General features: G+C 45.2%; 1 protein-coding gene across 1 annotated transcript in view; it reads right to left on the reverse strand.

Annotated features, from left to right (window-relative positions):
- Positions 1–3,640: 3,640 nt before the first annotated feature.
- LOC126988324 (merozoite surface antigen 2-like) overlaps positions 3,641–25,790 on the reverse strand; it is a 32,322-nt gene continuing 10,172 nt past the window's right edge. The window contains exons 5-7 of the mRNA XM_050846381.1: positions 18,319–18,430; positions 17,930–18,073; positions 3,641–3,658 (exon numbers count right to left, since the gene is read on the reverse strand). Of these exons, the coding sequence (XP_050702338.1) occupies positions 3,641–3,658; positions 17,930–18,073; positions 18,319–18,430 (274 nt within the window). The remainder of the gene's footprint in view (positions 3,659–17,929; positions 18,074–18,318; positions 18,431–25,790) is intronic.

The raw sequence follows: 25,790 nt of genomic DNA on the forward strand, positions 1-25,790 counted from the left end.
TATATATATATATATATATGGGGTACCGAACTGGTAGCGTACTGGGCCCACATTCACTGCGTGATGGACGACGGGTTCGAACTCACGCTACCACTCGGATTTTCAGTCACCGCCGGGTGGCTTAAAACTACCCACATGCTGTCCTGAAGACCGCCCATCAACCCGGACTCTCGAAGAAGCCGTCCAAGCGAATCAAGAACGAGTTCCGGGGGGCAGCATGAGCCAATGCAAGATGGCGCCACTATAAACACTCGCCTGCGCCAGAACGGGCTGGGCCGACCATCAGGCCCCACCTGGAAGAAGCCTTGGGCCGACCATCAGGCCCAACCAGGAAGATGCCTACCGGCGCAACAGGCAACGACGTAAAAAAAAAAAAAAAAAAAAAAAAAAAAAATATATATATATATATATATATATATATATATATATATATATATATATATATATATATATATATATATATATATATATATATATCAGTGGTGGGCACCGATCACTTTTTTGCTGTTCCGATCCCCGATCATCCGATCACTTTGGGCAACTGATCCGATTCCGATCATCCGATCATTTTTTAAGTACTGCTGTTCCGATTAATCATTCCGATCATCCGATCATTAAAACGTATAATATTTATTATTATTTTTTTTAAATAATAATTAAAAAAAAAATTTAGGCGTTCTTTACATAAAAATTTGAAATAAGTAATAAGTTAATTATTTGCTTATAAATATTTTTTCCCTCTTTCTTTTCTTTTTTTTTTTTTTTTTTGCAGCCTATATTACCTGCAGTGAAGCTTCTTCCCGGTCCTGATGGTCGGTCTCGGCTTCTTTCCAGTCCGTCTGATCTGGTGGTCGTAGCTTCTTCTAGCGAGTGGTATACAGGACATTGTAAAGAAAAAAAATTATCTTAAATTCTTATTTTAGGCATTTATTTAAGTTTTCCCTTTTTATTCAGTTTATGAAAGTATGGAAAAATAATTGTGTTCACTATTCTAACTATTGACGTTAATGACTTAAAAATTACGTCACCAAACCAGCAGCCGCCCGGCACGGATGAGACACTCCGTCCCTCCGTCGTGCGCCTTTCCCTGACAAACATGGCCAGCATTAACCACGACTTATTGATTGCTGTCGCTGTGCTTGCTGCTGGAGAAGAAGGGATAACAGCTAGCTAGATTAAGGCCCTATCTCACCAACGCCCGGTACATCTCGAATCACGCCGAATTGGGTTACTTCGGCACGCCCACGGAAAAATCGGCACTGGTCGGCGGTCAACGAGCGCACATCTTTCCACGCCGACACGCACCAGCTAGCGGCCAAAAAAGCCGCAGTCGACAATAATTTTATCCGAGAGCGGCCCGACAGAGTTTTTGATCACGAGATACCGTGCCGACACCGTACAATGTTCTTCATTACCGTGTCTCTGCCGGGCAAGCACCGTGCACGTACCGGCTCTTGCCGGACGCGTATCGGCCTTTACAAGGTCATAATTTCTCCCCCGGGTGTTCTCACGGAGTGAGTACGGTGCCCTAGGAATGCGATCAGATTATTACATGAGGTAACATTCATTCAGGTATTGCCCCGGGTCCCCTAGCTTATTGTGTGGCGGGGGATTACTCCGGAACGGGATTTACATGAGCTGGCGGAGGTAAACACGCATGGCGGCGCTCAAGCAGGGGAAGAAAATAGGAAAGGAAATTCAGTGGAGGCAAAATGCACAGAGGGACAGAGCTCAGTGCTGAGTGGAGTATATAAGTGTACGCAGGTAAGTGACGAGTGCGTTGTGTAAGGTGACTTTCCGTCACCTGCCCTCACCTGTCGTCACTTGCCCTCACCTGTTTGCCTGCCTGTGCTACCTACCTGGGCCTACCTGGGCATCACTGATCAGCAACAGATCGGCCAGGGGGCGGATTCTGAGAAGGGCCGTAAGTTAAGGCCCGCGCGCTGCCTTAACTTCACCAAGGCGCCGTTGGCGATGGCCGCGCTACGGCGCCGTATCTCTGCATTCCTTTCCCATACTCAAAACTCTTTAAGGCCGCCGTAAGGGGGCCTTAGGGCGCGCGCCGCTGCAAGGCGGCTGCATCTCGGTGGCCAATCAGGGGCAAGTTCTAGTAGGCAAATAGGAAGCGTCGACCAATCGCGGGATATAAACACAAATCAGCTGTTGTGCGAACGTTCCCGCGGTGCCCACACTCTCACGACAATGGAGCCTCTCTCCTCACCCCCTACCTTGCCCCCTACGAAGAAAAGGAGGCCGAACTTTTCGGAAGAGGAGCTACTAATGCTAATAGCACTGACACAAACCTAACCTACCTTTGTTCATAACCTCAGACATTCAGACTATGCTGTATTCTATATGCAAGCTATAACACCATTTTTGTGAAAAGTTACCATTAACATTTATCAGCACTATGGTATATATAAATAACACTTGCAACACAGTGATGTCCCTGCTCACCCACGCGCGCGTGCAAGATACTACGTTGCGAAGGATGGAGGGTGGATCCCTAAGTTTGTAGGCTTTAGGAAGGCAAATATGAGGAAATGGTGTCGTGCGCGTAAACTGCATGCATATTTACCACGTCTTCAATTGTGATGCTGTCCATAAAGTATGAGTGCATAGGAACATGGCAACATACCTATCTACTTACTAGTTCTTTGCAACTCCACATAAAAAAATGTATCATTGCAAGAGGCAGTGGGAAGCCCTCTCACAAGTTTTCACCAAACTTCCTAGTTACTGTATTACGAAACATCTTACTGGTAGTTCATTCACTTCTTACAGTTGTATAAGTAGTATAACTACGTAAACATTGTTTATATGCATTTCATACCTGTATGAAGGCTGTATGTTCCACTCGTAGCAGCGAAGGCGTGCAGGGAGAGGAGGCCGTAACTCACTTAGGGCGGCCCACACCCGCCTTAACCTGCGGCGCCGCAACTCTCCTCAAAATGGCCGCGCCGGTGTTTTGAGTATACCAGCGGAAGCGCTACAGCCGGACTTGCGGCGCCTTAAGCAGATACGACGCCGTAACTTCGTTTCCAATCAACCCACCAGTCAACCACCCAGCCAGCTTGACAGCCAGTCTGCCAGTCTCCTCCTCCAAAAGCACTGATTTTTTCGATGTATTTAGCTTCGCAGCATTCGCAAGCGATCTCGCGTAATCACTTAACACAAATGATGCTGAAGGTCCTGCCATTTGCCCGCGGGTAGTGACTTAGGGATGAGGCACACGCGGTGCGTCTGCTCACTCTGCTGGGGAGGTGACCACCAGCGGATTTGCAGACGACGCACAAGGTGCAGACGACGCTATTTCGTGACGTCACTGCAAAACCTCTATAGGGGGGGGGAGCAATCTTTGAAGGCCACGGTTGCCATTTGTTATTGAAGCAGTGTGATTGGTATTGGACTCAAATTTGGTAATGAAACGAATGAAATTTGGTATTGAACTATAAAAAAATAAAAAATAAAGGAATACTTCCACTTATACATCCCCTTACACCACCACCCCCCAAAAAAAACGTACATAGACAGTTCAAGCTCCCCAATAACCAACTATTTTTTTATAGTATTTAAAAGTTTAATATTTTCATATCTTAGTTGGAACGTTCGGGGTGAATTTTTACCTGTGCTGCATCCTTCAATTTTCACCGTCACCCTGCAAACCAGAGACACCAGGATTAGTATTAAAAGGCAACGGATAAATAGTCATTAGTTACGGCCATACAAGTAGCGACCCCCGACAACTCTTTTAATTTCCTCGCCAGGCCGTCCCTACCCTATTCCTCCCCCTCTCATACCCTCCGGTTAACACGCTTTTTTGTACGAGAGTATCGAGACGTGTATAAGTCTCGTAAAGAGACATGCACGTCTCGTACAGATACGCACAACGCAGCGACACACCACCTCCCGCCTCCGGTTAGTTGCCGGCTCTTAACTGTGAAGGTATCACTATGTCGAAGTGGAAAGGTTCCTATGAATCTGGTCGTACTTCTCACACCGAGTGGAAACAAGAATTACGAAAACATAAATGTTATATTATTAGTTTGGTATTGGAAAAGTTAAGCTGGTATTTAAAATTGAAGTATTTGGTATCAAGTCCCTGAGTAAACCTGGCAACCCTGACCCCATCTCAGCTATCAGTGCTTTGGCCAGGGTGCCCAATATATAGGCCTTACGAATCCGCGTCATACGCGACTTGACTGTACTTGGATTTCATATTTTCATATGTAGAATATTCAACGTCACTGGATGGGCCACCACCGCCCCCGTCACGAACCCAAAAGTTAACTTGGATTCATCTCTGCCTGGGCCGACGGAGCTCAACGCACGGGCCCGGGTGGACCCCGGTTCCCACTGTCCCCGCCGTCGATGACGTCGCCGACGGTCGACGGATCCGTGAAAACGGAATAGTGGGAACCACACCTTAAGCCGCGTCCACACTAGGCCTCACGAGGCGACTCATGAGGCGACTCGTGTATGCCCCTGGACTCACAAAAACAATAGAATACGGACGGGCATGAGGCCGCTGCAGGCAATGGACATGTTTCCGGTTCTGGGAAGAGCCTAGAAATGCATTGTGCCACGTACCAATGATAACGTAGTGCACATATTACGTCCTATAAATCGCTAGTTGACTGGATATTGGAGAGATATCACAAATTCTTCTCATCTCACGGGGAGAAGCCACCATTAGCTCGTGACGTCATCAGGCTGAAGCGGAGTACAGCAGACGACAGTACCAGTGTTGTGTCCATTGTTTTTACATCAGCTATGGCCACTCCAGCTCCAAACTGCGCCCAACAGGTATGTTATAGGTGCTTACAGAACACCTTAAGAGTGTTGGAAATATGCTATATTATTAAAATGGGAGTGAAATCAACCGATTCGCCTCTGCTCTGCAGAAAATAGTTGAGTTCACGATTAAAAGTTAGTCCGAGGGGGAACTATAGAGAATAATCAAGGTTGAATTTATATTAGTATTATGGAAGTTTACCTAGCCTAACCTAGAGAAAACAATGGCTCTGGAACATCAGAGAGAGAGAATCAATGCCTGAAAATGAATAAGAAGAAAATTAATGCAGACCAATATTGTATAAATAGATGACGTGACAGTAGAGAGAATAGTTGAGTTCACGATGAAAAGCTAGTCCGAGGGGAAACTAAAAGAATTACTGCAGGATTCACTAACACAGACAGAAATATCTTACGTGGAGTACTTTTATCCATATGTATATATATATATATATATATATATATATATATATATATATATATATATATATATATATATATATATATATATATATATATATATATATATATATATATATATATATATATTGTTATGCCGGACGTATTACTTGGGTTCCGTGTCGCCGTCACAAGACTCCGTGAGAGGGAGATATGTAAACACTTTGCACAACTTCTGTTGTTTAATATTCTTCCTTAGTAGTACACTTCACTCTGACTCTTCACTGACCACTAGCTTCCTATGACTGGGACTGTCTCCTCTCGCCCTCTTCTCCAATATATATCCAGAACAGTACAGTCTAGAATGTTACAGTATATTTTAGATCATACAAGAACATGTAGCAAAAGTATGTGCGAGTTGGCAACACTTCCCGCCTGGCGCCTGGCCGCGCCCCGCGGGGCGCGGACGAGGCTTTGCTCCCCGCCCCCTTGCTCGCTTCTCCTGGAGCCTTCTAGAGGCCTATGGACGCCGGGGGAAGCTTCCAGCACAACACTATATTTACTCTTGCACATTGGCACGAATTACCAACGACTGCGGGTTACGTCTCCACGCAATGCTAGCCACTAGAAACATACACCACAACACGAAATCTCGGAGTAACACAAAGTTGGCGGCCTGCTGACTGCATCGTGACGTCACGACCAATCAGCACCCATTTCCAGGTCACGTGATTTTTCCTCAACTTTAATCCATATTTTATACAACATTTACTATTTTACATGAAGAAAAAATAGCACCATAGCTGAATTTATGTCCTATTTTATCCATACAGACAGAATTTAAAATAAACATGTTGACCGGAAACATGTCCATTCTGGCGAGAGGTATTTCTGGGGCAGGAGGCTTGAACGTGGCAACATCAGCTGCGTGCTGCTTTCAGATCAAAGCTGAAAACGTTGAGGACAACGTTGAGTGAACTCGGGGCAACACTCATATAATGATTGATATTGTTGTGCTGGAAGCTTCCCCCGGCGTCTATGGGCCTCTAGAAGGCTCCGGGAGGAGCGAGCAGGGGGGCGGGGAGCAAGGCCCCGTTCGCGCCCCGCGGGGCTAGCGGCCAGGCGCCAGGTGGGAAGTGTTGCCAACTCGCACATATTTTTGCTACATGTTCTTGTATGATCTAAAATATACTGTAACGTTCTAGACTGTACTGTTCTGGATATATATAGGAGAAGAGGGCGAGAGGAGACAGTCCCAGTCATAGTAAGCTAGTGGCCAGTGAAGAGTCAAGAGTGAATTGTACTACTAAGGAAGAATATTAAACTGCTGAAGCTGTGCAAGGTCTTTACATATCTCCCTCCCACGGAGTCTCTTGACGGCGACACTGAACCCAAATAATACGTCCGGCTTAACATTGGTGTCAGGAGTGTAGCCATTTGTTTTTTTTCGCCATGGAGACTCGTTCCCAAGCTGCCCAGAGGGATTACATATTGACTGAACTTTTGGAAGCCTTGAGACTACAGGTGGAGAAACAAGAAAGAGCACAGCAACAACAAGAAAGAACACTCTAAGAACTCAAAGAACAACAAGAAGGAGCACAGCAACAACAAGAAGGAACACTCCAAGAACTCAAAGAACGACAAGAAAGAGCACAGCAACAACAAGAAAGAGCACAGCAACAACAAGAAGGAACACTCCAAGAACTCAAAGAACAGCTAGAAGATCGCTTCACAGGATTACAGCTACAGCTAAAAGCAGTACAAGATGAAAGTGAGTCAGTGCGCAGAGAAATGACTGATGTGACCACGAACTTGGGACAACGCCTGATAGAAGTGGAGAAAGAACACACAAATCTTCAACAAGAGATGGAGGTGGTACGGGAGACAACACACAAAGAAATATTAGAAGTAAGTGACAAAGTGAAGGCCCTTGAAGACTGCTTGGCTGGAAACGGACAGCCAGTGTCTGCAGGGGCTAGTTGTACCCAAGATGCTTCTCCTACGCAAGTCCGGGGTAGTTTGAGCCCTGTTTCGCCTGAGTTTATCCACGCAAGAAGTTCCGCCAGCCCCATGAGTCTGCTGGGTTCGCCTGTTAGAAAGAAGCCTCAGGAGTTTGATGGCAAGGTCTCCTGGGAGGCTTACCGCGCTCAGTTTGAGCTGTTGGCAGCTCGGAACGGATGGGATGACCAAGAGTGCGCGGTACAGCTGGCCCCTCTCTGAAGGGGGCGGTGCTGGAGGTCCTTGCTCAGCTCGACAATGCGACAAAGGGCAGCTACAGCGGGCTGGCACAGGCGCTGGAGCAACGATATGGGACCAAGCACCAGAACGAGCTCTTCAGGGTTAGGTTCAGAACCCGCAACAGGAGGCGCGGCGAGTCTCTTCAGGAACTCGCTCAGGACCTGGAGAGCATGGGGCACAAGGCATACCCAGGTGCCACCCCTGACCTGCTGACGGTTTTGCTGCGTGATCAATTCATCGATGCCCTGGACAGCCCTCAGCTGAAGATACAAGTGAACCAAGCTAAGCCAACATCAATGCAGGAAGCTCTGGCACGTGCCATGGAGTTTAAGTCCTTTGTTAGGTCTAGCTTGTCAAGTTTCAGGGACGACTCGACTTCTGGCTTTAGGGCACGAAAGGGCGCTGTCAGCGACACAGACAGGTTCCAAGGAACGTGCTGGTACTGCGAGAAGGTTGGGCACAAGGAGAACGAATGCTATAAAAGAAAAAAGGAATATGAAGGTGGCACTAGGAAGAAGCCCAGAGAAGGACCCAAGTGCTGGACCTGTGGAGAAAAGGGGCACTTGAAAAATGAGTGTCGGAAAAATGTGCCCCCGGCGAGGGACCACCACTCGGGAAACTAAGGAGGACTGGTTCACGGGGGCAATGACCAGTCTGTCCTGTACATGCCCCGAAGATATCAATGTGGAGGAGAACCACCATGACGAGCTGCCAAGTGGAGGGCAAGGTTGATGGAGTGTTGTGGCCTGTGGTCGTCGACACAGGCTCGAAACGCACATTGATGCGGTCTGACGTGGTGAGTCATCGTCGGCTTCCTAAGACGTCGAATCGACTGTGCGGAGTCACTGGACACTATGCAGAGCTCAGAGGCCCAGTGAACGTGAAGTTTGAGCTCGGAGGGAAGGAAGAGTCCCTCTCTGTGTACGTGGCTGACATGGACGACCCCTGCATCCTAGGTATGGATTATCTTGTCTCCCACAGGTGCGAGCTGGACTTTCGCGCTAAGCAGCTGACTGTAGGAGGAAGGAGGGTGCCACTGACGACTGTGCACAAGGAGGGCCTGCCAGTGACGGTCAAGCGCACCACCATTATTCCTCCGAGGTCAGAGATGCTGTTACCCTGTCAAATTACGGGTGTCCCCCCGGCTAGTCTGTGTGTGGTAGAGAGTGGAAGTCGATGCCCGGTAGAAAACGGGGTGATTGTAGGCAGTACTTTGGTAGACCCTGCTGCAGCGGAAGTGCCTGTCGTCGTGGCCAATGTCTCCTTCAGCCCAAAGAAAAGAAAACAAGGGACCATGGTGGGGTTGTGCCAAGAGATCGACCAGAAACCGAGAACCTGTGTCTGCAGGAGAACCCTGACGAAGCCCCAGGAGGAGCTGCCCGACTACCTGCGCGATCTGTTTGACAGGAGCTCCAAGTGTCTAGAGGAGCCCCAAGTGGAACAGCTCAGGGAGCTTCTCGTGAGGAATGCAGATGTGTTTTCCACAGGAGACCTGGACTTGGGGTGTACGGACCTGGTAGAGCACCACATCGACACAGGTAGCCACCGCCCAGTGAAGCAAGCTCCTCGAAGGATGGCACCAGCCCGTCGCAAGGAGATGGATGATCTCCGGCAACAGGGGTTAATCGAGCGGTCCAGCAGCCCGTGGTCATCTGCCGTAGTGCTCGTCAGGAAAAAGGACGGTTCCCTCAGGTGCTGCGTGGACTACCGAGCCCTCAACGATCTCACCATCAAGGATTCATACCCACTCCCAATGATCGACGACACGCTCGACGCTTTGGTGGGCTCCAAGTAGTTTTCAACACTAGATATGAAGTCTGGGTATCACCAAGTCAAAATGTCGGAGCAGGACAAAGAAAAAACAGCCTTCTCCTACGGTCAAGGCCTGTGGCAGTTTAAGGTCATGCCCTTTGGCCTGTGCAACGCGCCGGCCAAGTTCGAGCGGCTGATGGAGAGGGTGCTGGAAGGACTTCACTGGAAGACGGCACTCATCTACCTCGACGACGTGATTGTCTTTGGCCAGACCTTCGAGCAGGAGATGGAAAGGCTATCAGAGGTTTTCTCCCGGTTTAGAGCTGCACACCTTAAACTCAGCCCAAGAAATGCTGCCTATTCCAAAAGGAGGTCCAAATCTTGGGACACATCGTGAGCGAGGCTGGAGTACGCACTGATCCTGAGAAGGTGGCTGTGGGATTGGCCGACACCCACCAACGTGAAGGAGCTGCGGAGCTTCCTCGGGTTGTGCTCATACTACCGCAGGTTTGTGAAAGGCTTCGCTACGATTGCTGCACCACTGCACCTCCTGACGAAGAAGGGGCGCAAGTTTGAGTGGACAGCGGAAACTCAGGTTGCCTTTGAGAAGCTCAAGGAGGCCCTCATCAGCTCGTCCGTACTCACCTACCCAGACCGCTCTAAGCCTTTTATACTGGATTGTGATGCCAGTGATGAGGGGATTGGTGGAGTGCTGTCCCAGGCATGTGCCGACATGGAACGGGTTGTGGCCTACTTCAGCAAGAAGCTCACCCCAGCCGAGAAAAACTATTGTGTGACCCGGAAAGAACTCCTGGCAGTAGTCAAGAGCCTTGACTTTTTCCATGCTTACCTGTACGGTGCAACTTTCACCATCCGCACGGATCACGCTGCATTGCGGTGGCTGAAATCACTGAAAAACCCTGAGGGCCAGCTTGCTCGCTGGATAGGTAAACTAGAGCAGCATCACTACACTATTGTGCACCGATCTGGGCTAACACACGGTAACGCGGACAGCTTGAGCCGGCGCCCCTGCCTACCTGAGTGTCAACATTGCCTCCAGAGGGAAAGCGTCCTGAATATGTGCCGCTGCACTACAGTGGAACAGACAGCGGAGGTGCCATGGGAAGACTTGGGAAAACTGCAACGGGAGGACCGAGATCTGAGACCAATTATGGAGTGGCTGAGTCAGTCGTCAACGCGACCTGGGTGGGAAGTAATCTCGAGAGAAAGCCCTACCACCAAGAATTACTGGACTCAGTGGGACACTCTTCGGGTGGACAACGGGGTGTTGCAGCGACACTGGGTCTCTCATGATGGTCTTGACCACTACTGGTCCACGGTGCTACCTATGAAGTCCCGGGAAGGCGTCTTGAAAGAAATGCACGACAGCATCACCAGCGGACACCTTGGGGTAAAGAAGACACTGAGTTGCCTGTGCCAAAGGTTCTACTGGGTTGGCATGAGGAAGAACGTGGAAGAATGGTGTCACGCGTGTGAGCTGTGCTGTGCAAAGAAGGGCCCCAAGAAGCGTTACCGTGCCCCATTGCAACTATACCAGGTTGGAGCCCCCATGGAACGGGTGGCAGTGGATATAGCAGGACCCTTGCCTCTGACGACGAACGGAAATAGGTACATCTGCGTCACAATGGATTATTTCACCAAGTGGCCGGAAGCCTACGCCATCCCTGACCAGGAAGCCACTACCATCGCTAAGGTTTTGGTGGAGGAGTTCTTCTGTCGCTTCGGTGTGCCTAACGAGCTCCATTCCGACTAGGGAAGGAATTTTGAGTCAACAGTCCTTGCTGAGTGCTGCAGGCTTCTGGGTATCAAGAAGACCCGAACCACCCCTCTGCACCCACAGTCAGATGGAATGGTGGAGAGGTTTAATTGGACGTTGGGCCAGGAGTTGGCCAAGCAGTGCAACAATGATCAGTCTTCATGGGATCAGAAGCTGCCTGCGCTCCTCATGGCCTACAGGTCTGCCGCCCACGAGACTACGGGGTATTCACCGGCAAAGCTGATGTTTGGACGTGAGCTGCGATTGCCGGTGGACCTACTGACAGGAAGGCCTCCTGGGGAAAACCTTCCAAGGGACGCCTCCAGTTTTGCCCGTCATCTAGAGGAACGGCTGGAAGAGGTGCACCATCAAGTCCGAGGTGCCTTGAAGTTCTCCGGGGAGGCCATGAAGCGCGGTTACAATATGAGGGCAAGCCACGTTGACTTCAAGAAAGGAGACCAAGTCTGGCTTTACAACCCGCAGTGGAAGAAAGAACAGTCTCCGAAGTTACAGAGCCCCTTGGAAGGCCCTTATACTGTGCTAGAACACCTCTCCGACGTGACTTACCGAATCCGGAGAACGGAAAGGACCAAGCCGAAAGTTGTCCACGTCAACCGGCTATGGAGGTACCACGGTCCGGGAAACTACAACTGGAACAACTACAGACACCCAGCAGCCGACGAAAACGCAAGGGACATCCAGGACCGAGAGGAGGTCGACGACGGCATAGGTCTTCTGGACCTTTCAGCCGAGGGATATAACCTCCCGGCTTCGGCAGATGTTCCAGGGACACCCCAAGAAGCGGACGACGACGAGGCACACCAGGAGACAGACGCGCAGGAGGCACCGAGCAGAAGACAGAGACAACGCAGGCATCCACAGCGATACGACGATTATTATGTTTTTGATTAATTCTCTTATGTTTGTATATAGTTAAGTGTGTGATCGCGATGATCACAATTAAGAGGGGGGGATAGTGTTGTGCTGGAAGGTTCCCCCGGCGTCTATGGGCCTCTAGAAGGCTCCGGGAGGAGCGAGCAGGGGGGCGGGGAGCAAGGCCCCGTTTGCGCCCCGCGGAACTAACGGCCAGGCGCCAGGCGGGAAGTGTTGCCAACTCGCACATATTTTTGCTACATGTTCTTGTATGACCTAAAATATACTGTAACGTTCTAGACTGTACTGTTCTGGATATATATAGGAGAAGAGGGCGAGAGGAGACAGTCCCAGTCATAGTAAGCTAGTGGCCAGTGAAGAGTCAAGAGTGAATTGTACTACTTAGGAAGAATATTAAACTGCTGAAGCTGTGCAAGGTCTTTACATATCTCCCTCCCACGGAGTCTCTTGACGGCGACACTGAACCCAAGTAATACGTCCGGCTTAACAATATTCTGAAACAGCACCCCTGCATCTGGCAGGTGAAAAATAAATATTACAAGAATAACAATGACTGGCGAGGCGGTGCAAGAGTCGCCTCGTGAGTCCTAGTGTGGACGCAGCTTTAGAGTCGATAGATTACGTCACTATAGTAACATATAGCCTAGTCATATTCACATACATGAATTACTCTAGTTAGAAGGTAAAGCCTTAGATTATATAAAAATGCGTTTGTCCCTCACCAGGTACAGCGGTTAGTCGGTTTAGCTGGGTTAATTAATGGAGTGAGCGCCAAGTAAATAAAGTAACTTTGCGCCTGTGCGTTTCGTTCACGATACCTTACCAGGATTAAACAAATCAACGATCAATAATTATCGCTTAATATTATAAATAAATACGCTTATTGAAGAAACTATTTAGCAACTTGTATAAAAATAATTGTAAGAAGTGAGTAGTGAGATTTCAAAATGTCTGCAGTCACTTGTTGCCATGACAACGTTGACCACAGTCTTTTTTTATGTGATCGGTGATCGGAAGTTAGTTTGTGAAGTTCCAATCTCCACAGTCCGATTACTTTTTGCAAAGATGATCCAATCTTTGCATTCCGATCGCCGATTGCTGTTCCGATCAGATTGGAAGATCGGACGATCGGATTGATGATCGGATGTGCCCAGCTCTGCTAAATACGCACAGTGTGTTAAACATATGTACCTAATGAAATTTCTCACTAAATATAGGAAATAAAAAGAAATATTGTCTTACTTTTCTTCTCTCTCTCCAATAACTCCAAATCAGGCCAGTCTTTGTAAATTATTCCTCCAATCTCAAACCATGATTTTACTTTCTTATTTTTATCGGAATACTCTTTTGAACTTTTCTCCCAGAGAGCTGGCCTCTCTTGAACGCATTGAATAAACAAATCAATGTCGAACATGGTGGTCAGCCGCGCGGCGAAACCGCTCAGTGTGGCCACGTGCATTGAACTGTGTGTGCTTTTTCCTCAATCGCGGCGGGAAGCGGCAGGGCGGCAGGGCGGTTCTGCTGTAGCATGCTACGGTGGTGGGCGGCTGCCGCGCTAGTGTGACACCTCCCATTGGTTTGTGTGTGTTATCGCAAAAGCGGCGAAACCGCTCGGCGAAACCGCGCCCTAAGCATGCCTTGGTGCATTCAGTGCCATTCTTGCTACCCTATTCTGCCCCACTTCCAGTTTCTCTATCTCACTCTCGTTCCATGTCATCACATCCATTCCATACATAATGCTCGGGACAGCCACACCCTTCCAAACCTCACGGATGACATCATACTTGATGGGTCTCATCCTCGCTGCGCTCCCCAGACGGCCTACCCAGTAGTAGTAGTAGTAGTCGGTCGGGAGTTTTGCCTTTGTAACGGCACTTCCTGATGTGTCTACTGTCTGGGTCTATTATTTTTCTTTTTCTTTCATTCTTTTTTCTCTTATTGTCCAAAACTTGTGTACTGTTGTTTTCGTTTGTTCGGTGTGTTCATTTTCAAATAAAAATTTTCCAGTGGTGTCGTCCTCTTCTTCCTCGTAAGGCTGTTGCAGCCTCACGCACTTTATTCTTTCCTCTGCATAGGCCGGGCACCAGAGCAGAAAGTGTCGCAGGTCTTCGTTTTCAGCTTCACACATGTCACACTTGGTTTCCTCTTGCCGGTGTCTGTTTCTGTCTTTTAGTTGCATGTTGTTTGTCCTGCATCTGAATAGCACTTCTGAGGCTTGGTTGTTGGTGTATACCTCCTCTTGTCCTCCCAACTCCTGTCTCCATTTTCTATATATCTTAAGGCTTGCTTTCTCATTCATTTGCCTCTTCCACTCTCTTGTATCCACCTCTCTCATTCTCTGCTTTATACTCTCCTTTGTCTCATTCCTCACACTCACACTCAGTCCCTCTGTTGCTCTCAGTTCATTCAACAAATCTTTCACCCACCTACTTTGTCTCTTCTCTATCATCTCCTCTCCCACCCTTCTCACCAAATCGTTTCCTTCCACAAGAACATACGTAAGGTACTTCCACTGTCCCTCCCTTATCCTGTTTTTAACACTGGAGCTTCCTATCTCCCCCCGGAGTGCTGCTTCCTGTGCATACATTGGTGCCCTCAAAATCTTCCTGTACACCCCATTCTCTATCCTCTGCAACTTTTTTATGTCTGTCTTTGTTATGTTTATTATATTTACCCCATACAGGATGGATGGCAGCGCAACATTTTTCCAATAAGTCTTTCCTATTAACATTCTTGAACAGCTCTTTTCAATTACATTGTATGTCATATTTGCTAGCCTTCTCGCTTTCCTGAACATTTCTTCCTTTTGTATTTGAAAACAGTTCCTCTTGTCATTGACTATTATTCCTAAATATTTAATTCTATCCCCAACACTAATGCCCCCTATATTTTCTGGTTTGTTTTCCATATTAAAAATGATAATATTGCTTTTCTGCTTATTTACTTCTAGTCCATATTCTTTAGCTATAGTCTCCATCTTCTCTATCACCTGTACTGCTTCCCCTACACTATTTGCCAAAAGCATGCCATCATCTGCAAAGAAGAGTGAGGTAATCCTGAATGCATCATCTTTGTACCCACATTCTAGCTCCTCTAGCTCCTGAATTATTTTAAAAGTAATCATCTTAAACAGTGTAGTTGAGGCAGTACATCCCTGTCTAATCCCACTGGTCACTTCTATTTCTATCTCCTCCTCTTCTTTATCTATCTCTATCTTAGTTCTATCTCCTACATAAACTCTTGCTATGAAGTTAATTATATCTGGGTTTACCTTGCTATCCTTTAAAACTTCTATTAACTTATCTCTTCTTACACTATCACAGGCCTTTGCAAAATCTATCGAGATTACTATCAATGGTTTCCTCATCTTATATGCTCCTTCTACACAATATCTTAGAATAAATAGGTTGTTTTCTATCCGGCTTCCCTCTGTGAATCCTGCCTGTGTATCCTTACCTATACCATTTATCCTAATGTGGTCTTCCAGGCTAGTTCTAATCACAGCCATCATTAGCTTGTACCCTACATTTGTCAGAGCTATTGGCCTTAGTTCTTTAACCTTTGGTCTACACTTCTTTGGTAACATGACTGTCCTCGAGTCCCTCCATCCCTCTGGTATCCTCCCTGTCTCTAATACTGCCCCAAGGTCTTCAACCAACACCTCCCGTAATACTTTACTTTTTGCAAATTCTTTGTACATTTTTGGCTTTATTTTGTCTGTTCCAACTGCTTTTTTATTCTTCATTCTATTGATACATTTAATTACTCTATCTTCCCTTATGCTTTCTTCTTCCAGATAGATGAATCCCCCCTTCACCCTTCTTGTCATTTCCATGTGTTCTCTCACTTCTAGTCCACATTTTTCAGTGTGCTGCCACCCCACTGCCCTCAGCTCATTAATATCCTCCAACCTTACAGCCTGGTTTTCCTCTATGTCCTTTTTACCTGTTCATACTCACATACTCCTCTCTCTTCTCTGTGTTCCAAACTTCCTTTATATCATTTCCATGTTTTCTGTACACTCCACTCCAAAAACCTTTTACTTCCTCCCCCACCTTTCCTCTCTCCAGCTCCACTCCGTCCTCCCCATATAATATATCCTTAAAGTGTCTTTATCCTTAACCTTTTCCCCTTTAAGTATTCTTATATACTCCCACATCTTTTTCCCTCCATCTTTCTTATCCTTAATTTCCTTTGTTATCTTCTCCTCTTGTTTGTACATTTCCTTCCTTATCTTTAATTGTACCTTTGTTCTTTGTTCTACATATAATTTTTGCCACCTTTCTTCCTCTTCTTTGCATTTTGCATTTCTCCTATTTCTGTTTAACCTCTTTCTTTCTTTTATTTCTTTCCTTATTTCCTCGTTTATCCATGCTGGTTCCTCGCCGTCCCCTAGCTTTTTCTCTCTTCTTCTATATACACTTTTTAGCACTGCATCTGCTGTTTCTTTCATTTTTTTCTCCAGTTCTCCTATACTGTCCACCTTATTCCTCGTCACACTTTCTTCTAGCTTTTTCCTAAAGTTTTCTAGTGATGATTTATCTGTTTTATAGTACTCCCTCTCAATCCAATCCTTTTCTTGAACTCCTCTTTTCTTCTTTTACCCTTAATTCCACCTCTATCAGGTTATGGTCTGAAAGGTCATATTCTTCCTTTTTTTCATCTATCCTCATTTTATGGAACCTATTGTACACCTTGTCTGTCACTAATACATAATCTATTACACTCTGTTGTCCATCTCGGCTCCATGTCACTTCTCCCTCACACCTCTCGTCATCATTTAACATAATCAATCCATATTTTTCCATCCATTGTATAATCACTTCCCCATTCCTGTTTACTTTTTGTGTTCCCTTGAACCCCACATGTCCATTGAAGTCACCCATTATCATCAAAGGCTCTGGGTTTTCCTCTATTATTTTTTCTATTTCTTGTGTTATTTCCTTGTTTCTCTCTACATCACTAACACTAAAGTATACTAACACTAATCTAACCTCCCATTTTCCTATTTTACCTATTGTGTGTAATACATCCTTACATTTTGTTTCTATTTTACATAAAGTTGTACCTTTTCCTTTTCTGTAAATAATCATTAGTCCTCCTCCCCTTGTGTCCTTTTCCTCTCTCATATTGTCTAAGACTTCAAAATTATCGCCAAAATTAACCTCCCTACACTTTTTCTGGGTTTCCGTTAAACAAACTATACTATTGCCCTTAACTAATTCCTCCACTTCCTTCCCCTTAGTTTTAGTTAACCCCTGCACATTCAAAACTTTCACTGCTGCAAATACTTCCCCCTCTCCTTTTCTTTCCCCTCTTTCCCCATCTCATTCCCTACCTTGATGCTCTGCCACCCTCACAACCCTGCCTTTCTTTATTATCCATTTGCCTCCCTCCCTTCTTTTCTCTAGTAGCTCTTCCCTTAGCACTGCATCTTCCTCTCTCTCTTTCTTTGTTTTATCTACACCAATCCTGATGTTTTTAATCTCTTCCTCTCGTACATAACTCAGCTCTTTGCCTCTCTTAATCACTCCCCACTTTGCATACACGTCACTCAGACATGCCACTAGTGGCCGCTCTCTCCCTCTCCCTCTCACTCCCAGCCTGTACACCTTTTCTACCTGAGCTCCTTCCACTCCAAGCTTGTCCCTGAACACATACTCACACAGCTCTTTGTCCTCCATCTCCCTTTCTCTTGCATCATCCTTACTGCTTTCCCTTACATTAAACATGATCACATTCTTCTTTCTCTTCTCTTTCCTCCCTCTCTTCCAGGTTCTCAAACACTCTCTCAGTCACTCTCCTCACCATCTCCTCCTCTTTCACCCTCATTTTCTCTTCAAAACTCTCAAAATTCTCTTTCAATTTATCATTCATCTTCTTCCACTTGCTCAGCTCTGCCTTAAGATCTCCCTTCTCCTCCTCCATCTTGTTCTCCCTCTCCTTCCACTTCTCTTCTATCTCTTCCATCTTCTTAACCATCAGATCATTCTTCTCCTTCAGGCCATGCAGCTCTTTCTTCATCTCCTTGTTTTCTTTCATGATCTGGTCAGCCTCCCTAATGGTCTGCCTTACCTTGGGGTTGCAGGGTGTGCAGAACCACAGGGTGCCCTGCTGCCTCTTCAGCGCCTCGTACACCCCATCCTCCACCTGCTCACACTTGACGTGGTGCCACACCTGGCAGCTGTCACACTGCAGCCCACGCTCGTTGTGCCGCACCTTCTTGGCGCATCTCTTGCAGGTCTCCCTGCCGGCTCTCTCTTCTTCTTCACAATTTCTGCACAAACTTTCTTCGTTAACCACTCCATTGAACTCACACCTCTTGCAGGTTGCTCTACTCTTCTTTTGCCTCCCTCCACTACTTTCCTCCACCATGACTTTACTGTTTTTTTTCGGTTAGACCCAGACAGTTTTTCAAACCGCGTGGCGGCGTCGGTTTCCGATTTTTCGTAGTCTGGACTCACAGCAACCCCACAGCTCTTGGTCTCGGCCTGGGTACTGGACTGGAGCGATGATGATGAGTCTTCCTCAGAGACTTCCTTCCTCTTCTTCTTTTGATCTGTAACGCTCCTTGATCTGTTTAGGTGCATAACACGCATATTTGTGTTGGCTGTTTGGGGGACGGAGGAGCCGGGTGTGCAGGGGAGGGAAGTGAATCAGGTGTAATTGTTGGTGTGTTGTGGTGACAAGTGAGTGTGTATTTGTTTTTTGAATGAGTCTATTGTACCGCAGTCTAAAATCTGTTGAGGGACACTGTTCCAGTCACGTATGGTGCGTGGAAAGTATGAGTGCTTGTATTCGTCAGTGTTAGTGTGATATGTTTGGTATTTATGGATGTGTGTGTTACGAGTACCGGAGTACGTTGACTGTTTGCCTTGTGTAGGTATGTGTGTGGGTCAATGTCAATGTGAGTGTTTGTGATCTTGTACATAAGTATAAGTCTGTGTGCTTGTCTGCGTATGTGAAGAGGTTCCATGTTTATTTGTTGTTTGATCCGTGTTGTGATGCCAGGCGTTCGAGTGTAATTGTTTGTAATGAACCTAGCCGCCTGCACACACACACACACACACACACACACACACACACACACACACACACTTGGTGTTGATTTGTTCTAACCTATCAATGTTTCTGTGTGTGTAAGGATCGCACACCGTGGAGCAGTATTCCAGGGTTGTTCTCACAAGTGTGTCATAAGCTATGTGTTTAATGTCAGGTGTGCAGTTATGTAAATTCCTCCTCAGGAACCCCAGTGTTCTGTTGGCTGTGGCACTGATGTGGTCTACGTGAGTGTTGAATTTTAAGTTAGTTGAGAGATGGATACCAAGGTACTTGTGTGTGTGGACTGATTCTAAATCTGACTTGTGGAGAGTGTAAGTGTGATGGATGTGGTTATGTTCTCTGGTGAATATAATAGTTTGCACATGTCTTCCAAACACCTATCCCCTATTCTTCGACAACACTCAGCTGTCACCTTCTTCAACACTAAACATCCTCGGTCTATCCTTAACTCAAAATCTCAACTGGAAACTTCATATCACCTCTCTCGCTAAATCAGCTTCCTCGAGGTTGGGCGTTCTGTATCGTCTCCGCCAGTTCTTCTCCCCCGCGCAGTTGCTATCCATATAGGGCCTTGTCCGCCCTCGTATGGAGTATGCATCTCACGTGTGGGGGGGCTCCACCCACACAGCTCTTCTGGACAGAGTGGAGGCTAAGGCTCTTCGTCTCATTAGCTCTCCTCCTCATACTGATAGCCTTCTACCTCTTAAATTCCGCCGTGATGTTGCCTCTCTATCTTCTATCGATATTTCCAAGCTGACTGCTCTTCTGAACTTGCTAACTGCATGCCTCCCCCTTTCCCGCGGCCCCGCTGCACACGACTTTCTACTCATGCTCATCCCTATACTGTCCAAACCCCTTATGCAAGAGTTAACCAGCATCTTCACTCTTTCATCCCTCACGCTGGTAAACTCTGGAACACACTTCCTTCATCTGTATTTCCTCCTGCCTACGACTTGAACTCTTTCAAGAGGAGAGTATCAGGACACCTCTCCTCCCGAATCTGACCTTGCTTTTGGCCACCTCTTCTGATTCTTTTATGGGAGCAGCGATTAACGGGCTTTTTTTTATTATTGTTTTTTTTTTTTGTGTGCCCTTGAGCTGCCTCCTTTGTTGTAAAAAAAAAAAAAAAATGTCTGGTCGGAAGTGCATCTGCCAGGTGCGCTCCCACCGCTCGAGGGCGTCCAAGTCGTTTTGTAGTAGTCTGCAGTCGTCAGTAGTCTTTACTGCTCTAAACAGTAAACTATCGTCGGCAAATAGTCTAGTGGAAGAGTTAGGCGTTGACAGTGGAAGATCCTTAATGTACAGGAGGAAAAGAAGGGGGCCTGGAACGGTGCCTTAATTGTGGGACACCTGAAGAAACAGGGACAGTGTCAGATGAAGATCCGTCAAGAAAAACACGTTGAGTCCGGTTAGTAAGAAATGCAGTGATCCACTGAAGAATAGGTCCTGAAATACCGTAGTATTTAAATTTTAATGTCAGTCTTTTGTGCGGGACTTTGTCGAAGGCTTTGGCAAAATCTAAATAAATAGTGTCAGCTTGTTTAATGTCACGTCGGTCAAGTAGCCTCGTAATGTCGTGATATGTAGTAATGAATTGCGATTCACATAAGCGTTTAGGTCGAAAGCTGTGTTGAGAATCAGTATATGGATGTTGTTTGCGTCAGAGGGATTCATAATGTGTGTGTGTATTATGTGTTCCAAAATTTTACATGAAATCGATGTTAGTGAGATGGGGCGATAATTGGCTGGGTCAGTCCGGTCACCTGTCTTAAATAAAAGATTAATGGTATAGCTTCTTCTTCTTCTTCTTTTGACCTGTAACGCTCCTTGGTATAGCTTCTTCTTCTTTTGACCTGTAACGCTCCTTGGTATAGCTTCTTCTTCTTCTTCTTTTGACCTGTAACGTTCCTTGGTATATCTTCTTCTTCTTCTTTTGACCTGTAACGCTCCTTGGTATAGCTTCTTCTTCTTCTTTTGACCTGTAACGCTCCTTGGTATATCTTCTTCTTCTTCTTCTTTTGACCTGTAACGCTCCTTGGTATAGCTTCTTCTTCTTCTTCTGACCTGTAACGCTCCTTGGTATAGCTTCTTCTTTTGATCTGTAACGCTCCTTCGTATATATATGATAAAGGATGGATTGGATGTTAAGGGAAGGGAAGTGAAGGGAAGGGATGGTAAGGCCGTAAGGGAAGGGATAGGATAGCAAGGGATGGGATGGCAAGGAATGGGATGGGGAGGGAAGGGAAGGGAAGGAAAGGGATATGTTAAAGGATAGGATGGTAAGGGAAGGGAAGGGGAGGTAAGTGAAGGGAAGGGATATGGTAGGGGATGAGATGGTAAGGGAAGGGAAGGGATATGGTAGGGGATGAGATGGTAAGGGAAGGGAAGGCGAGGGAAGTGAAGGGAAGGGGCATGGTAGGGGACGAGATGGTAAGGGAAGGAAAGGGATATGTTAAAGGATAAGATGGTAAGGGAAGGGAAGAGGAGGGAAGTGAAGGGGAGGGAAGTGAAGGGAAGGGATATGGTAGGGGATGAGATGGTAAGGGAAGGGAAGGGGAGGGAAGTGAAGGGAAGGGGCATGGTAGGGGACGAGATGGTAAGGGAAGGAAAGGGATATGTTAAAGGATAAGATGGTAAGGGAAGGGAAGGGATATGGTAGGGGATGAGATGATAAGGGAAGGGAAGGGACACAGTATTATAAGCATATAAATAATGTCACACACCTTTCTATTTTTATGTTGGTTTATAAAAATCGCTCTGACCATATTCTATTCCGCAGTGTTTTCCTCAGGCAGTTTCTTATTACCAAAAACACTCAACAAAAAAGTATAAAAACATAGGAACAGTTGGCCACGATGGGTTGGTAGGCCTACACACCAATATACCAAAGACTCGAAAATGCCCTGTGTACCTATGTAGTGCTCGGTGTTTAGATTCAAGTTCAGAAATTTGAGGAAACCATAAACGGGAAATATCTTGTGTGGCGACGCGTGGAGATTCTTACCACTGTGAAGCGTGGAAGATGGGAGAGTTCGGGTCGGGCCTTTACAGAGCCACGGTGCTGTTTGTGAGGTGCCCATGTTTGTGAATATCAGTGAATATCCATGTTTGTGAAGATCAGTCTGTGAATATCAGTGTTGTTCAGATGGAGGCTATTAGGCTTGTGAGGTGCCGAAGTGGGTGAAGCTCCGGAGCCATTGTTGTAGGAATCAGCTCGCAGCCGCAAAATAGCTCGCAGAGAGAGGTCCAACTTGCTTACTTTTTCTCCATTTCACTCATTGCTATACCGATTACTTGCCCTGTTTCGGTTCCAATACACGGCACAAACATCAGAGAAATACTTTTGGCCAAGAGAAGGCTTGGTAACAAACGAACACGGCAGATTTTAGAAGGAAATACGCCCACGTTGATGTTCACTCAGTTCTTGGTTGTCTGGGCAATGTTAACCACCATAAAGGTAACAAGTGGACAAAACATAACAAAACCAGACAAATCAATGCGTTGTCTTGCTGTGTGTTCCCAGTGCGCAGGCGTGGTGGGCAGCAGAGCGACTTATTTCGGCGAGGAGGTATTTCTCGAGCCGTCCCCGCCAGTGAAAACAAAACGTCCGTGCGTGTGTTCGCCCCCAGAGTGCCATCACGCGTGTGTCCTCGGTGCCAGTGCCAGGGAAGGGGAAGTGCTGAGTGCCACTGTTATTACTACCTCGGTGCCAGTGCCAGGGAAGGGGAAGTGCTGAGTGCCACTGTTACTACTACCTCGGTGCCAGTGCCAGGGAAGGGGAAGTGCTGAGTGCCACTGCTACTACTACCTCGGTGCCAGTGCCAGGGTGAGTGTTGAGTGCCAGTCCTCTAGTGGTTAAGACTCGTGTTAGGGACGCGTCGATATCTCGTTTTCTGCATCAACTGCTCGTGTCTACTACTACTACTAGTACTACTACTAGGATCAAGGGAATGAGGGGTCTACTCATGGCCAAGCCAAAATTTGATAGTTCTTCGCAGCCGTGACGTCAGCCAGGTCGCGGAGGGTCCGAGCCGCGAACCTCGACGGTCAGTCTGTTAAGAGCAGCTCAGGTGATCGTTTCAAATCAGCTCCCGCCGCTCGCTACCCATGACCTGAATTTTTCCCTTTAAAATGCCTCTGCGCTGTGGTTGGCTGCAATAACCATTATCGTTCAGGACGGTGAAACTACTGTTTTACCAAATGACAGAGAAACATGTAAAAAATGGCTATTTTATGTGGAGAGACGACATAACCACTCAAAATGTCAAAATATGCAACCAGCATTTTCATACATCTGCATTTCAAAGGAATCTGAAGTACAAACTTATTGGATGACCAGTGCCTGCGGTCGGAGTGCGATTCAAGCCTGAAGCTGTGCCAGCATTACATCAAGAGGTGAGTTTAATAACATTATTTTTCTTACAAAATGCAAAAATCAAATCAATTATTAAAAATGCTATTGTCATTACAAGTGAATACTAGACACATATACTGAGATAAATTATATTTCACCTAGAAAATTACTGAATATGAAAGCATTATAAATTTCCTCTTAGTTTTCAGTGGATTAATGGTCTATCAGTATTAGTTTACTAATAACATATGTACTGTTTCAGGAACTGCAGCTTGCTCGGACAGTAGCAGAGGATCAGTATTGCAAGAAAATCGACCAGTTGCTTAACCTGCAGTTCCCAGCCTGGTGCCTCTGCCACAGCAAATATTGTGTCAATCTCTATCCACTGGTGAGTGTTTTATCGACTTATTAGTGCCATAATAATTATCTACCAAAAAATTGAGAAAACGAAAAAATAAACTTAGAATTAAACGGTAGCCAATAACGGCTCTACAATAAATCAATATAATGGAGAGAGAAGAAAGAAAGAAAACATCTATTGCAGATTAGTTAAAGCTTTGAGAAGATACATTGTAAAACTACAATATTAATAGTAATAATAATAATACAAGTAATAATGATAATAATAATAATAATAAATAATAATAATAGCAATATATTAGTAATAGTAACAACAATGATGCTATTAATGATGAAGTTCAATACATGGGAAAATTATGATCATTGTTAGTAATTATGATAATGGTGAGAACAATAATAATGGTAATAATAATAAATAATAAAAAACAAAAAATTATACTGAAAATAATAATTATAATTTTATTAATAATAATAATAATAATAATAATAATAATAATAATAACAATGAACTTAATAACAATACTACTATTGAAAATTATAATAATATTATTCATTATAGTAATAATAATAATACAAACATGATAATACCAGTAATAATAATAATAATAATAATAATAATAATAATAATAATAATAATAATGATGATAATAGTAATAATAATAATAATAATGATGATGATAATAGTAATAATAATAATAATAATAATAATAATAATAATAATAATAATAATAATAATTATAGATAATAATAACAACAGTAATAATATAATGTAATAAGTGTAAATGTATTGAGTTACAGATAACATATGAGCTAGTAAAAGAATAACAAATGCTTCTTTAATTTTTCTTTGAACAATCGTAGGTTCGCTGAGAGTTTGATTTGTTTCGGGCCATCATTCCATGTTTTGGGTCCTAAATACATTCGTGAGTGTCTGAAGAGAGCATTGGTTACGAGTTGGATAACTATGTAGAGGCTGGGTATTGTAGTTATTTTATTTTATTTGTTTGTACAAATAGGATTCAGTATATAATTGTGATAGATCAGTAAGGTTCAGAATATTTAGTGCTTTAAATAAAGGGGAAGTGTGCTCGCTAGGGTTGGAGAAAAAAATCATGATTTTTTTCTTTAAAAAAATTACTTGATTTAATCAGATTTTTATGATTTTAATCAATTTATTTATTTCTATGATTTTTTTTTTTTTGTCTCAGTCTTATGAGTCTTTTTTTTCTTGTAACAAACTTTGCCAATGTTAAATGTAACCATAGTTTAATATACATTACCCAAGATGATTTTTTTCACATAAAAATCATAAGTAACCATAAAAATCATAATGTGGTGCCCCGCGAGAAGTGACACCACTCACTACACTAGCCGCAGTATCACCATCATCCTTACAAGAACACTGAAGAATACTGTAGAACACTGAACACAGCGAAGAACCCGGAGGATATAAAGACGAGGCGCCAGGGTGTCTCCAAACTCAACACCTATCTACCAGCAGTCAAAACACGATCAACAAGACATCCATCGACGAGTCAAAGGTTAACGTAAACAGAGCAACTAGGGTGGTCACCTCCCACGTGACAGCCACCCTCCTCATTATAAGGATTAGAATCCCTTACCCATAGACTACACCCCATAAGGTTGTTCCTATGATATTCACCACTACGCTCCTTGTACATAACATCTATCAGTGCTCCCCCTAGCTCGTGAAATGGAAAAAATCAGGCACACGACCCAACCCTATAGACCATGCCGGTTAGGAAGATGGTTATATAAGTTTGATGTAAGACTCACATGACTCCCATGTTACCCTCGTGATGTATGTATGTATGTCATGCCTAAACCCCCCTATATAAGAAGCAATTCTACAGGAGAGAGCTCAGATCAGCCAGCACCTGCTAGCTCCCTGTACACTACCACACTCAGTTGTCCACCCTTAGACAACATGGGCAGAGCATTCATCTGTTTTACTGTGAGTATGGAGTGAAGTGGTACCGTAGAGGAAAGCATATCTATTGTGTTCTATTGTATTAGTAGTTTTGTCTAGGATTATTAGAAACTAAGTGTTTATATTTCTATGACGATTTATTGTGTGATTTTTGAGAAGATATTTCTATGACGATTTATTGTGTGATTTTTTGAGAAGAAACTCTCAGT

The sequence above is a fragment of the Eriocheir sinensis genome, chromosome 69 (genome assembly GCF_024679095.1).
Source record: "Eriocheir sinensis breed Jianghai 21 chromosome 69, ASM2467909v1, whole genome shotgun sequence".
Lineage (NCBI taxonomy): Eukaryota > Metazoa > Arthropoda > Malacostraca > Decapoda > Varunidae > Eriocheir > Eriocheir sinensis.